Here is a 14082-nt window from a genome sequence, read left to right on the forward strand (position 1 = left end):
ACAGCTTCTCCAGGAGCTCCTTGTACTGTCTGTCTCCTCGTCCTCCTTCCACCTCCTGGTCCAGACGCGTGATCAGCTCGTTCTCAAACTACAGAAGAAAGAAAGGCCAACTGAGGAGTCATCCTCGGAAAGTCCGGTCTTCCTATGACCTGAAGCATACTTTCCCCGACATCATGTGTTGGGGAAGAGCCATCAAATGCCTTACTTGTCCCAGGGCTCAGCCAACTTTACTCTAAAGGCCACCTTAGGGGTTGTCCAGTGTGTCCTATCCTTGCCACCCTAAGTATCATCAATATTGGCCTTGGTGACACCCATGCGTAAAGAGAAAGGTGGTTTGCTTGGTCTTTGGGACCTCATGAATCTACTGGTGGTCACGGCACTGTCTACAGGTTAAGTATCTTTATTTCATCTATGGGGGAATCAAATTCTCATCTTAGATATTTATTTAAGAAGATTATAGTAAGTGCAGATCTAATAATGAAACTAATGTATAAAAATTTGGGGTCGACCCTAAAATGGGACCCTATTACCTGGAAGCCCCCAACCCGTTCGGGGTCATTCAGTGGAAGGCCAGGCAAATATTATAACCAGGCATTTTTTCATTTTTGCTCTTTTTTTTCGTCTACACAGCTGTAGGAGAGGATATTTTTTTTTGCGGGATGAGTTGTAGTTTTGATGACACCTTTCACTTTACCGTATAATGTACTGGAAAAGTAGATCAGTGTGATTACGGGGATCCCAAACTTGTAAAGTGGTTTTTTTTTTTTTTTTTTTTAAATTTTAGAACTTTTTTTTTTAGACTTTTGTAAAACTTTGCTTTGTGCTGTAATTGTTTACTTGTGCTTGTAGATAGATTGTGAGGGGCTGGTTTATTTTGTGTGCCGAGCTGTCATTTTTAGTAATAATGAAGTTTTGATTGCTTTTTATGGAGGAAAAAAAAGGCAATTCTGAGGGGTTAGTTTATTTTAAATCTTCATAGATAGGACTTTTTATACATGCAAAATATGATTATTTTTTATTTCCTTTTTTTATATATTGTTAGAATTTTGTTTTTATATTATTCATATTATATATATATATATATATATATATATATATATATATATATATATATATATATATATATATATATATATATATATATATATATATATATATATTTATTCATGATTATCTTCTTCAGTTGATGCAGAACCACCCGCAGTGGATTAGCCAAGGACTCAGGATTGCCTGTATTACAGGACTGTGAGCTGGAAAAGGCTGAAGGCAGAGCTGGTGACGGTCAGCTGCTGTTCTGTTTAGTATTTACAATTATTTCTGCTGCCACTAGAGGGAGCTCACAGCATACCTTTATTATAGTGTAAAATGTGAGCTACATAGTTCTGACAGTGAGCTCCCTCTAGTGGTGGCGACAGGCAAACAGCATTTTATTAAATAAGTTTGCCCCCGGCAAAAATACAATAGCGTTACTCCAAATATGATGTTTCAGAGATTATTATAATATCCGATTTGATAGCAAAGATGAAAAAAAAAATGAAATCTGAACTGTCACCAGCTTAAAAAAAAATGTCCCTTACCATATGGAAATGACCGCTGCCACTGAAGTTATGTTCATGCTGCATCATATCAAAGAAGATGGGGATTGTTGCTTTCCGTAGATCTGGCTCCGGGGTGAGGGTCACCTCCAGGACTGGTCCCACCATGGAAGGAATGAATTTAATCTTGTGAGGTCCTAAATGAGAAATACATGGGGAATAAACCAGGTTTACAAGCAAGAAAAAGGTCTATACAACGTTTAGATAATATGGGACATAGTAACCCTGAGAAATTATCCGAAGCGGTCCTGTAATTTCAGAGGTGTGGCGAGGGTACATGAGGAATAACCCTATTTCTACCCATGCTCGCTTGTATCCTGCATTTTTCAGCAGTTGTCGCTGAGCTAGTGGGTGGAGATTAGCTGCTTTGAGGTCTTCCACACAGTACACAGAGACATGAGTGATTTCTGATCTCCTGTCTCTACGTAGAACTCGTTCAGAAGGAGCAAAGGCAGCATGGAGGACATTATACAACAGTACTGAGCAGTGTAACTGTGAATCCAGCACTAAGCAGCAGCCCCATCTGTTAGTATCTGTACCTCCTTCTCTCACTCTGCCTCTCCCTCCTCCTGCCTAGACTTAAACCAATATCAGTAATCTGATCCCTCAGTGAGTGGGTGGCAGGAGAGGGGGAAAAGTGACTCCTAAGTGGAAAAAGAACAGATTTTTCTCATCGGATATATTCCATGGTTTCTTATATTTGCCCGTTCTGTTTATTATGCAAAGATTGTTGCTTTAAGGCCGGATTCCATCTATGATAAAGAAGGTCGTAGTCATCTGTACGAGCATCTGGAGAAAATCGACCGGGTTCACAATGGCCACCAGGTCACCTGCAATGTTGTGGGCCTTGTCCTTACACCTACACATAGGAAGAAGCATAGTAATATGTTTGCCTCTCACCTAAATTATACCACATATCTCTGATCTTCAGACCGATCTCTTTCCTCATGTCCCCGTATCTGCAAGAAACATTAGATAGAGATATTCAGCCTGTACACAAAGATAAGATTAACAACCACAAAAAGAGAAATTCTTCTATAAGAAGATAGAAATTCATATAAATATCACATTTTTAATATTTATTTCATAGATTCTGACAACCATCAGACACCACTAGGGGGAGCTCACTGTATACAGTTTCACCATTACATGGAGTTTTCTCATCTTCAGGAGCACAGTGCTCCCCTACCTCCCGACTTCCTGTTTGTCAGGGAACGGTGCGCTCCTAATGATTGCCAGCAGCATGGTTATGCCGCTAGCCCAAACAGAGTGCACTGCCGTGCTGCAGAGACAGCATCAGAAGAGCACCGGGTCATATTTAGAGCAGCGCTAACAAGCTCTACATCAAAGGTGAGAACCGCTCACATCTGATGTCAAAACGAACGGCGCCTGATCCCTTATTTAATGATATAAAAAACTCTAAACCAACGTCTTGTCGCTCTTACTTGCACAGGATCTTGTGCCGCTTTTCCTGAGAGAACTTGTGCAGCTGCAGAGAGTCGTGGGTTAACAGTGATACGGCCAAATGGAAGAAGTTATTCCAGAGCTGAGAAAAAAAAATCCAGAGATCAAAGGTGGAGACCTGCGGTAACAGAACTGTCCTTGATCATCAAGTCTCAAAAAACCCAACGCAATTGACAGAGAAGGTAAATCTCCAGGCTCGGACTGGCCCATCGGAGAACTGGAGAATCCTCTGGTAGGCCGCCCCTGTGGAGGGGTGCTAATGAGCAGTCCTATTACACTTCATTCACAATTGGCAGAAAAAGGTGTCATCAAATCATTCATTAAACAAGCTAGCCAAATTAATATTACACAGAAGCAAAAGTAAATTTGCGTCCTAGGGTCAGGTTCTTTTTGCAAGTAGCTGAACAGTGGGCCCAAAGAATTAATGTTACTGGTGTCAATCCAGTCCAATACTGTATATCTCAATGGTTTTGTACTAAAACTGGTCTGACACTTCAGCCCCAATTCATAATTTACGGGTTTTTTTTATAGTTACTTTCCTTCTTTGCCTTGTGCTATTTGTTACAGTTTTTTTGGTGACAAATTTTTCATAAATTTTGCGCAAAGTCAAAAAATTGTTTCTTTTTGTGTTGACTGATTTTCTGACTTTTTAAGAAAAAAAAATTGCACAAAACAAAACGAAAAAGTAATGTACTCAAAAATACACCAGGAAGGGTGGGGGTGGGGCAGGAACTGGAGTGGAGAAGCGGCAAATTTTGCAACTTTTTTTATTTTTTTTTTAAAAGTCGCATATAAAGAAGCAGAAACATCTGGAAACACCAACCACAAAGAAGGAAAAAAAGGAAACAGGCGAGCAGATAGAAAACAGACTGCAAAAAAAAGCGCAAAAAGAATATTGAATTGGGTAAAAAATAAAAATAATAATAATATTTAATTGGATGCAAGCAAAAAAAAGAGCAAAAAAAGGTTTAACTGGGTGCAAGCAAATAAATATTTTTTGTGCTTTTTTTTTTTTTTGCTTGCACCCAATTAAATATTTTTTGCGCCTTATTATTTTTTTGCTTGCACCCCAAAAAAAAAAAAAAATCTTAAAACTGAGTAAGATCAGCGGCTGCCGGGCAAATCTGATGCCACTTATCTCTCTGCTAAAGAGAATCAAAGAGCAAATAAATGAGATTCTTAATATAACGAAGGTAGACAACTTTTTAGGGAATGTTTTGTATCGCTCTGCAGGGGATCTGTGGCCGCCATGGTATGGACGCCCGGGTGCGGCCTACAGCGCAGATATCAGGACTGACTGCTGTGTATTGCAGCTATGGGTGCAGGGATGGTGCATTAGAGCCACGCTGCACTGTACTTCATGGTGCAGAGTGTATCCGCTCAGTATCGCTCTCCGTGGAGCCGTTGGGAGACGTAATATTGGATGAAAAGTGCTCGAGCAGCTTTTCCTTTATTGCAGATTTTATGATGTTGGTGCTGAGAAAGCATCGGCATAAAATCCTCCCCTAATGAAATTCCCCTAAATGAAATCTAATATTTATGGAGACGCCATTTCTGTAATGAAGGCATAAAAACGCTTTCAGGCTAATTGAAGAATAGGCCATTATCATTTCATGGACAGACGGCTCCATAGTCAGACTGCCCTTACTCTTAAAGGGGTTGTCCACTCCTGAGAATTTTCTCAAAAACCTTCCGGAATACTTTAAAATAAAAATATATGGTGATCTTACGTGTGCCCATCCCCTCCCCCAATGCTACTCTTCCACCGCAGCGCAGATCCCCTACTGGTCTTGGCGTTTCTTCAGTTAGGCGGAAATGTGACTTGTCACCATTGCGGGCAGTGATTGGTAGCAGTGGTCAAATGTATTTCTGGATGGAGCAGGTCTTTGTATAGGCTGTTCTGGCCAGAGAGATAGATGACCACTGCAGCCAATCCGTGTTTCAGAGAAAGGTCGGCCGGGGACTATGGGTCTTGGATGACTAGTCCATGAGGCCGATCCTTGCCCCTCTAGATTGACAGGTCTCTCTCTATACACACACATAGGCAGAGACCTGTCAGTGTACGGGAGCGGGATGAGGAGAAGTCACCAAGAACCAGCCTCTTGGACTAGTCATCCGAGACCTACAGTCCCCGCCGGCCTTTCATAGTATGTTTTCCTTGAAATGCAGCAGTGTGATAAAGTAAAACATACGCGGCAGGACTCGGATTCATGCTGCCGTGGTTGGTTCGTGGTTATGGCCGCTCCCTTTAAGCTCAGTACACGGGCAGACCATGTTCTCACCTGTAGCTCAAAGTTGGTCTGATCCAGGAAGAACTTGTTCAGGACAACTGAAAACCTGTTCATGGCCCGAAGAAACACCCTGCAAGAGAGACACCCGGAAAATAGTCACTATCATCACTTCCTTCATATGAAATTCCTGTAATCTGCCATCTCCTAATCCAGATCTCATTACAGCAATGAAGACCTGGCAGAGTGATAGTGTGTCAATGTACAGTACAGACCAAAAGTTTGGACACACCTTCTCATTTAAAGATTTTTCTGTATTTTCATGACTATGAAAATTGTACATTCACACTGAAGGCATCAAAACTATGAATTAACACATGTGGAATTATATACTTAACAAAAAAGTGTGAAACAACTGAAAATATGTCTTATATTCTAGGTTCTTCAAAGTAGCCACCTTTTGCTTTCATGACTGCTTTGCACACTCTTGGCATTCTCTTGATGAGCTTCAAGAGGTAGTCACCGGAAATGGTTTTCACTTCACAGGTGTGCCCTGTCAGGTTTAATAAGTGTGATTTCTTGCCTTATAAATGGGGTTGGGACCATCAGTTGTGTTGTGCAGAAGTCTGGTGGATACACAGCTGATAGTCCTACTGAATAGACTGTTAGAATTTGTATTATGGCAAGAAAAAAGCAGCTAAGTAAAGAAAAACGAGTGGCCATCATTACTTTAAGAAATGAAGGTAAGTCAGTCCGAAAAATTGGAAAAACTTTGAAAGTGTCCCCAAGTGCAGTTGCAAAAACCATCAAGCGCTACAAAGTAACTGGCTCACATGAGGACTGCCCCAGGAAAGGAAGACCAAGAGTCACCTCTGCTTCTGAGGATAAGTTTATCCGAGTCACCAGCCTCAGAAATCGCAGGTTAACAGCAGCTCAGATTAGAGACCAGGTCAATGCCACACAGAGTTCTAGCAGCAGACACATCTCTTCAACAACTGTTAAGAGGAGACTTTGTGCAGCAGGCCTTCATGGTAAAATAGCTGCTAGGAAACCACTGCTAAGGACAGACAACAAGCAGAAGAGACTTTGTCTTTGTGCGATGCAGAAAAAGTGAACGGATGGACTCTACATGCCTGGTTCCCACCGTGAAGCATGGAGGAGGAGGTGTGATGGTGCTTTTCTGGTCACACTGTTGGGGATTTATTCAAAATTGAAGGCATACTGAACCAGCATGGCTACCACAGCATCTTGCAGCGGCATGCTATTCCATCCGGTTTGTGTTTAGTTGGACCATCATTTATTTTTCAACAGGACAGTGACCCCAAACACACCTCCAGGCTGTGTAAGGGCTATTTGACCAAGAAGGAGAGTGATGGGGTGCTACGCCAGATGACCTGGCCTCCATAGTCACCAGATCTGAACCCAATCAAGATGGTTTGGGGTGAGCTGGACCGCAGAGTGAAGGCAAAAGGGCCAACAAGTGCTAAGCATCTCTGGGAACTCCTTCAAGATTGTTGGAAGACCATTTCCGGTGACTACCTCTTGAAGCTCATCAAGAGAATGCCAAGAGTGTGCAAAGCAGTCATCAAAGCAAAAGGTGGCTACTTTGAAGAACCTAGAATATAAGACATATTTTCAGTTGTTTCACACTTTTTTGTAAAGTATATAATTCCACATGTGGTAATTCATAGTTTTGATGCCTTCAGTGAGAATGTACAATTTTCATAGTCCTGAAAATACAGAAAAATCTTTAAATGAGAAGGTGTGTCCAAACTTTTAGCCTGTACTGTAAGTGGGGCTTATATTCATTTCTATCAACATCAATTAATCTGGAATTTTGGATAATCCAGCGCCTATGTCTCAATAACGCCAAATTAAGGGGATCTCCAGGGAAAACTAAAAACTTCATATTGCTCTTAGTTCCTAACATGTAGTCTCCATTTTTTTCATTCACGTTATTCTGGTTACACTCCCCTTCCCTCTTAGTATTAGTATAATACAACTCACTACTGAAATCAGAGCCAAGGCTGCTGTAATCACAGGACATTATTGACCAGCGATTCCCTTCTTCAGAGACCGAGATGACGCGTAATTTCCCATTCATGGTATTTTAGCTATCTGAACCTATCTGGCCTTCCAGCTGATGCCTGCAGGGAGAAAGTAAAGTGCAGCAGTGACTAAAGTCTACCGTATATTAAACTTGCTGCACCCCCTTTTCCTCCTAACGTTAGCATGGTCTAACCCATGCCAAGGCTGCAGTAATCACAGGACATTCATAACAAGCTTGTTCTCTCTAAAGATAAACGGACAGTACATCATTACATGATTTGTAGGATATAAAATTAATAATTACAATAATTTTCATAATTTGCATCTTCTATAACTACTTCTTCAGCTGATGTCGGCAGGGAGAAAGTAAAGGACTACAGAAACTCAAATCTCCTATTTTCCTCTATAATGAAATGAATTAATTGTGCAGCCTTCAAGTGAATGAAGATCATAAACAGCATACAGCCAAGAGAATGAGTTATCAGGTAGGAAGGACACCTACTTGTTCTGAGTCATGGTCATCAGCATCCAATCCCTCGGGAAAACTCGTTTTCCAATTAGGTCCTTAAACATGATAAATGTCTCCATCAAGAAATCCTACAGCGGACGGGAGGAAAAAAGTGGAAAAAGTTGAAGAAATGGACATCTCATGAGAGAAACTCAAATAAGGCAGTAGGGGGACTTACAATGATGTCTTGACGAGTCTTGAAGGTGCTGATATAGTGATCATAGTGGTAATCTTCCATTTGTCTGAGAATGGCGGTCATACAAGCGACAAAACGACCCTAAGAAAGAAACGAGCAGAAACAATTTCTCGAGAATGAATCTATGTTACGACATCTACTCCACCACCATTATAGGTTAATGCGCTCCAGGACCCCATCGCAGACTCACTACATGTGGTGCCTGGCGGCTCATCCCTATAACTGTCCGGTTTACTCTCCGTAGAAGACGCTCCATGATGAGCTGGATGTGTAGTGTAGAGTCGCTCTGTACAAACAGAAGATAACAGTAATCATCAAGAATAAATCACATATGAAACTACGACAGGACAAAATTCATACCTAGTCTAAACAGTTAGACTCTACCAACACCAGAGGGAGCACAGGAGCTTATCAATGTAGAAATAGTATGCAGCAAGCTCCTAAGCTCCCTCTAGTGGTGGCCGTATTACATCTGATTTTATCATGCATGACTAAGATAAGTTTTTTCTTTCCTGGCTTAATATAAGCCAAGCATGTGAGGACCAAAATGACAATTTAGGGTCACTCCTAAGAGTTACACTTCCAGGAATGTTTAAATGTGCGGAGCAGAAAAAGGTTGTATTGCATCTCAGGCCCATTTACATCAATGGTGTTAGGCTGCAATACCAGACACAACCCATAGGTGCTGTTTTTGGACGAGAGCAGAGCAGCCATGTTTTTCCTATTTCCGTCAGCATTACTGTCTCACTCACCGCTTCTTTGTTCTGTAGTGCCTCCAAAATATTACTGAGGAGCTGTCCGCTGGCATCATAATCAGGCTTGGTGTAATTGTCATCTAACTGTCCACTCAGCTGGTCAATAAAAAGAGGTAAAAGGGCATCTCTGCACTCTGCAAAGAGAAAGGGTCTAGTATCAAATAACATTCCAGTGTATGAGATGTATTAAAGCGCCGAAAAGTCATCAGACTATGCCACCCTACGTAAGGGTAGCGTATCTGGGGTCAGGTCTATTCTACTATTAGCCAAAAGGGCATATACTATACATTTTGTGCAGGCTGGCTAGTAGGAGTGATCAGATAATACACAGCTTCTGAGTCCGGTGTATTCGTGAGCATAGAGCTCCCCCTGCCTCTCCCCATCCTTCTCACTGCCATGAGGAGTGAGGAGAGGCAGGGGGAGCTCTATGCTCATGAATACACTGGAGTCAGAAAACTATATATTTAGTATTTGTGAACACAGAGCTCCCCCTGCCTCTCCTAACTCCTCATGTCAGTGAGAAGGATGGGGAGAGGCAGGGGGAGCTGTATGCTCATGAATACACTGGAGTCAGAATACTATATATTTAGTATTTGTGAACATAGAGCTCCCCCTGCCTCTCCCCATCCTTCTCACTGCCATGAGGAGTGAGGAGAGGCAGGGGGAGCTCTATGCTCATGAATACACTGGAGTCAGAAAACTATATATTTAGTATTCGTGAGCATAGAGCTCCCCCTGCCTCTCCTAACTCCTCATGTCAGTGAGAAGGATGGGGAGAGGCAGGGGGAGCTGTATGCTCACGAATACACAGGACTCAGAACCTATGGAATAGATGATCACTACTAACTAGTCTTCAAAATATTTATTTTTTTTGCACCATTTTGTCTAATAGGGAAATTAACCAGTTCAATAACATAGTCTGAAGATCGACTACCTTAAAAGGAGTCTGTCAGCTGTTTTTTTGCTATGTAATCTGACAGCAGCATGAAGTAGGGGCAGAGATCTTGATTCCATCGGTGTAACACTTCCCGGGCTGCTTGGTGCAGTTTTGATAGAATCCCTGTTTTCTCTGCTGCAGATATAACAGAGCTCAGAATGCTGAGCTGTGTATAACCCCGCCCACACCACGTATTGGCAGCTTCTTGTGTACACTGTCAACAAGCTACCAATCAGTGGTGGGGGCGGGGTTACACAGATTAGCTGGACTGCCTGGCACTTGACACCTAGTCCTGTAGTGATAATCTCCTGCTGATAAATGTTTCATCCGGTTTCTCTCAATTCTTCTATGGAAAGAAGCCGAACTAATCTAGTTGATTTGTGACCACAAGTATGCAAATAGGATACATGCGGTCACATGACCTTCAGCTTGTACCGGGAATATTGGAGAACCACGAAAGTGCGCACATTGCATGCTGTCACGATTCAGCAGTCTGCAGTCATATGTAAGGACTGCAGTCTTTTGTTTCAAGCCTGAACAACCCCTTTAATTATTACAATATGGGTAAATATTTTACCGCACAGTACTCACCTGGTTGCAGAAAGAGGTCACTCTCCACCACTTTGCACATACAGGTCAGTGTCTGATGGACAAGCTGGTCTGGAGGAACGCTCTGCATGAACTTGGCGAAGAGGTCGCTGTAAAATGATGAGGAGGTCAGAAGGTTTATTCGCTATTGACCCATGGCACAAATGCATAGCAAAAATCTAAAGGAGTTGTCTCCTCAGAGAAAGCCGACACTGTGGTGACCATATGATCAGGGGGGTTGTTACTCTTGTACAAATCGCCATTTGGTGTAAAGTAACTTATGGGTCAGGCATTGCTCCCTGGGCAAAAAGTATGCAAAATTGCTCTCCTTCAGAAGAAAGAAACCCATCTCTGGTCAAGGTATCTCCACTGGGTAGTAATAACTTGTTGATCGGTGAAGGTCCGACGGCTGGGAGAACAGTGAACATTTATTTCCGCAAGAATGGAGCAGTAGTGCGTATCTGCGACCTGTGATCAATTCATTCCTTATGGGGCTGCTAAGCGTTGCATTTGGCTTTTTTCAGAAGCCCCAATGAGAATGAATAGAGGGGCGGTCAGGAATCAGACCTGTCGTGCCATCCAGCAATGGGAATTAAGGTTCCCTGATCTGCCAATCGGTGCAGATCCCAGCTGTGGGATGCCCATCGGTCAGTAAATTAACATTTATCCCATGGATAGGTGATAACTTGCTTTAACTGGACAATAGCTTTAATCTCCAAGTAAGGATATCAGCCAAACCATAAGCCTCCCATGTCAAAGACCCCAGCCAAGCAGTAATCAATTTTGCACTGACGAAGGGGCAAAAAAAGCCCGAAACAGGTGTCTACAGATGGAAGACTCTGCTTTTTGGAGCAAAGTCTGGATTGGCTTATATCCCAAGACATGTTGCAAGGTTTGTTAAAGGGTCAGACCTGGACTTTCAGATTGGCTACCTCCAATAGGTGGCGCTAGATGAACAGCTTCTTTCTTCTTGAAGGGGGTTAATTTGCAGGCTATTTTGATGTAATACATGGATGACCTGAGTCCGTCAGCGGAGCAGCCTCTTTGACGTCCATTGCTCTACTCGAGGCATATGGAGAGAGGATGACTTAAGCTACAGATTGTGAGGGAGATAACACCACCTGGCCACTATGACTCCTCACAGAAAGCAGACTATGGGCTCTTCGTCAGATTTACCTCAGCTCCACCGGATCAAAGACATTTTTCAAGTTATTTATAATTCCCGGAAGATACTTCAATGCGGCCGCCTACAACACAAGACAACGATTAATTGCCGTATGGACCACATCCATGATCAGGAATGAAGGACACATGGAGGAGACATGTGCAGCCGGGTAGGAAGTAAATGGCCGATCACGCACCTTAATCTTCACCGCCTCCTGCAATGGTCGGTCCATCAGCTCATTGAAGGCCAGAAATAACTGTCGTATGGAGTCATTGAACTGGTCGTTTCCTTCATCTTGCCCGTAAAACCTGGACAAGGGACAGAGACATATATTCATCTTCAAGTCACATCTCTTCTTCTCTCCAGAAACCACGAAATTCATATTGTATTAAGCCTACGAGCTGCTACTAGAAAAATGGCCAGGACTAATTCTAAAAAGTGTGTGCAACCAGTGTGAATGGGTGTTATGCATTGACTTCCTTGTGTCTGCTATCAATAATTTTATAACACTACTTTATAGTACTATCTAAGAAGCTGTAATTTGGTCACTGTATATTTGCCTTGGTTGAGCACTATATGGCAGCATCACACATTTCCATTTGATGGACCCCAATCCTTTACCATCATGAGAACTGAGAATAACAACTAGACGGCACTTTGCACTTCTCCTCAATCATAGGGGGTAAAAATAATAAGCAGAGGACATAATGAATCAGAGCCAGGAAGGAGAGCAGGGACCACAGGCTAGGAGTGACAGCTTCTCCATCACAAGGCATCTCTTACAGCCATGGGGGCAGAGCAGTGACCACAGCCTAGGAGTGACAGCTTCTCCAATACTAAAAGTCCCTTATAGCCAGGGGAGGCAGAGCGGTGACCACAGCCTAGGAGTGACAGCTTCTCCAATACTAGCCATGCCTTATAGCCAGGGGAGGCAGAGCGGTGACCACAGCCTAGGAGTGACAGCTTCTCCAATACTAGCCATGCCTTATAGCCAGGGGGGGCAGAGCGGTGACCACAGCCTAGGAGTGACAGCTTCTCCAATACTAGCCATGCCTTATAGCCAGGGGAGGCAGAGCGGTGACCACAGCCTAGGAGTGACAGCTTCTCCAATACTAGCCATGCCTTATAGCCAGGGGAGGCAGAGCGGTGACCACAGCCTAGGAGTGACAGCTTCTCCAATACTAGCCATGCCTTATAGCCAGGGGGGGCAGAGCAGTGACCACAGCCTAGGAGTGACAGCTTCTCCAATACTAGCCATGCCTTATAGCCAGGGGAGGCAGAGTGGTGACCACAGCCTAGGAGTGACAGCTTCTCCAATACTAGCCATCCCTTATAGCCAGGGGAGGCAGAGCAGTGACCACAGCCTAGGAGTGACAGCTTCTCCAATACTAGCCATCCCTTATAGCCAGGGGAGGCAGAGCGGTGACCACAGCCTAGGAGTGACAGCTTCTCCAATACTAAATGTCCCTTATAGCCAGGAGAGGCAGAGCAGTGACCACAGCCTAGGAGTGACAGCTTCTCCAATACTAGCCATGCCTTATAGCCAGGGGAGGCAGAGCGGTGACCACAGCCTAGGAGTGACAGCTTCTCCAATACTAGCCATCCCTTATAGCCAGGGGAGGCAGAGCGGTGACCACAGCCTAGGAGTGACAGCTTCTCCAATACTAGCCATGCCTTATAGCCAGGGGAGGCAGAGCGGTGACCACAGCCTAGGAGTGACAACTTCTCCAATACTAGCCATCCCTTATAGCCAGGGGAGACAGAGCAGTGACCACAGCCTAGGAGTGACAGCTTCTCCAATACTAGCCATGCCTTATAGCCAGGGGGGGCAGAGCGGTGACCACAGCCTAGGAGTGACAGCTTCTCCAATACTAGCCATGCCTTATAGCCAGGGGAGGCAGAGCGGTGACCACAGCCTAGGAGTGACAGCTTCTCCAATACTAGCCATCCCTTATAGCCAGGGGAGACAGAGCAGTGACCACAGCCTAGGAGTGACAGCTTCTCCAATACTAGCCATCCCTTATAGCCAGGGGAGACAGAGCAGTGACCACAGCCTAGGAGTGACAGCTTCTCCAATACTAGCCATCCCTTATAGCCAGGGGAGGCAGAGCAGTGACCACAGCCTAGGAGTGACAGCTTCTCCAATACTAGCCATGCCTTATAGCCAGGGGGGGCAGAGCGGTGACCACAGCCTAGGAGTGACAGCTTCTCCAATACTAGCCATGCCTTATAGCCAGGGGGGGCAGAGCGGTGACCACAGCCTAGGAGTGACAGCTTCTCCAATACTAGCCATGCCTTATAGCCAGGGGAGGCAGAGAGGTGACCACAGCCTAGGAGTGACAGCTTCTCCAATACTAGCCATGCCTTATAGCCAGGGAGGGCAGAGCGGTGACCACAGCCTAGGAGTGACAGCTTCTCCAATACTAGCCATGCCTTATAGCCAGGGGAGGCAGAGTGGTGACCACAGCCTAGGAGTGACAGCTTCTCCAATACTAGCCATGCCTTATAGCCAGGGGAGGCAGAGAGGTGACCACAGCCTAGGAGTGACAGCTTCTCCAATACTAGCCATGCCTTATAGCCAGGGGAGGCAGAGAGGT

At 44.1% G+C, this 14082-nt stretch overlaps 1 protein-coding gene across 1 annotated transcript in view; it reads right to left on the minus strand.

The window, feature by feature from the left end:
- Positions 1-14082, minus strand: part of DOCK5 (dedicator of cytokinesis 5) — a 105942-nt gene that overhangs the window by 13680 nt on the left and 78180 nt on the right. The window contains exons 23-34 of the mRNA XM_073654080.1: positions 11682-11793; positions 11497-11567; positions 10324-10430; positions 8793-8929; positions 8231-8326; positions 8023-8121; positions 7839-7933; positions 5342-5420; positions 3041-3141; positions 2496-2554; positions 1578-1732; positions 3-88 (exon numbers count right to left, since the gene is read on the minus strand). Coding sequence (XP_073510181.1) covers positions 3-88; positions 1578-1732; positions 2496-2554; positions 3041-3141; positions 5342-5420; positions 7839-7933; positions 8023-8121; positions 8231-8326; positions 8793-8929; positions 10324-10430; positions 11497-11567; positions 11682-11793 — 1197 coding nt within the window. The remainder of the gene's footprint in view (positions 1-2; positions 89-1577; positions 1733-2495; positions 2555-3040; positions 3142-5341; positions 5421-7838; positions 7934-8022; positions 8122-8230; positions 8327-8792; positions 8930-10323; positions 10431-11496; positions 11568-11681; positions 11794-14082) is intronic.

This window comes from Phyllobates terribilis, unplaced genomic scaffold (genome assembly GCF_046119375.1).
Source record: "Phyllobates terribilis strain yellow unplaced genomic scaffold, ASM4611937v1 Scaffold_11__3_contigs__length_659146591, whole genome shotgun sequence".
Classification (NCBI taxonomy): domain Eukaryota; kingdom Metazoa; phylum Chordata; class Amphibia; order Anura; family Dendrobatidae; genus Phyllobates; species Phyllobates terribilis.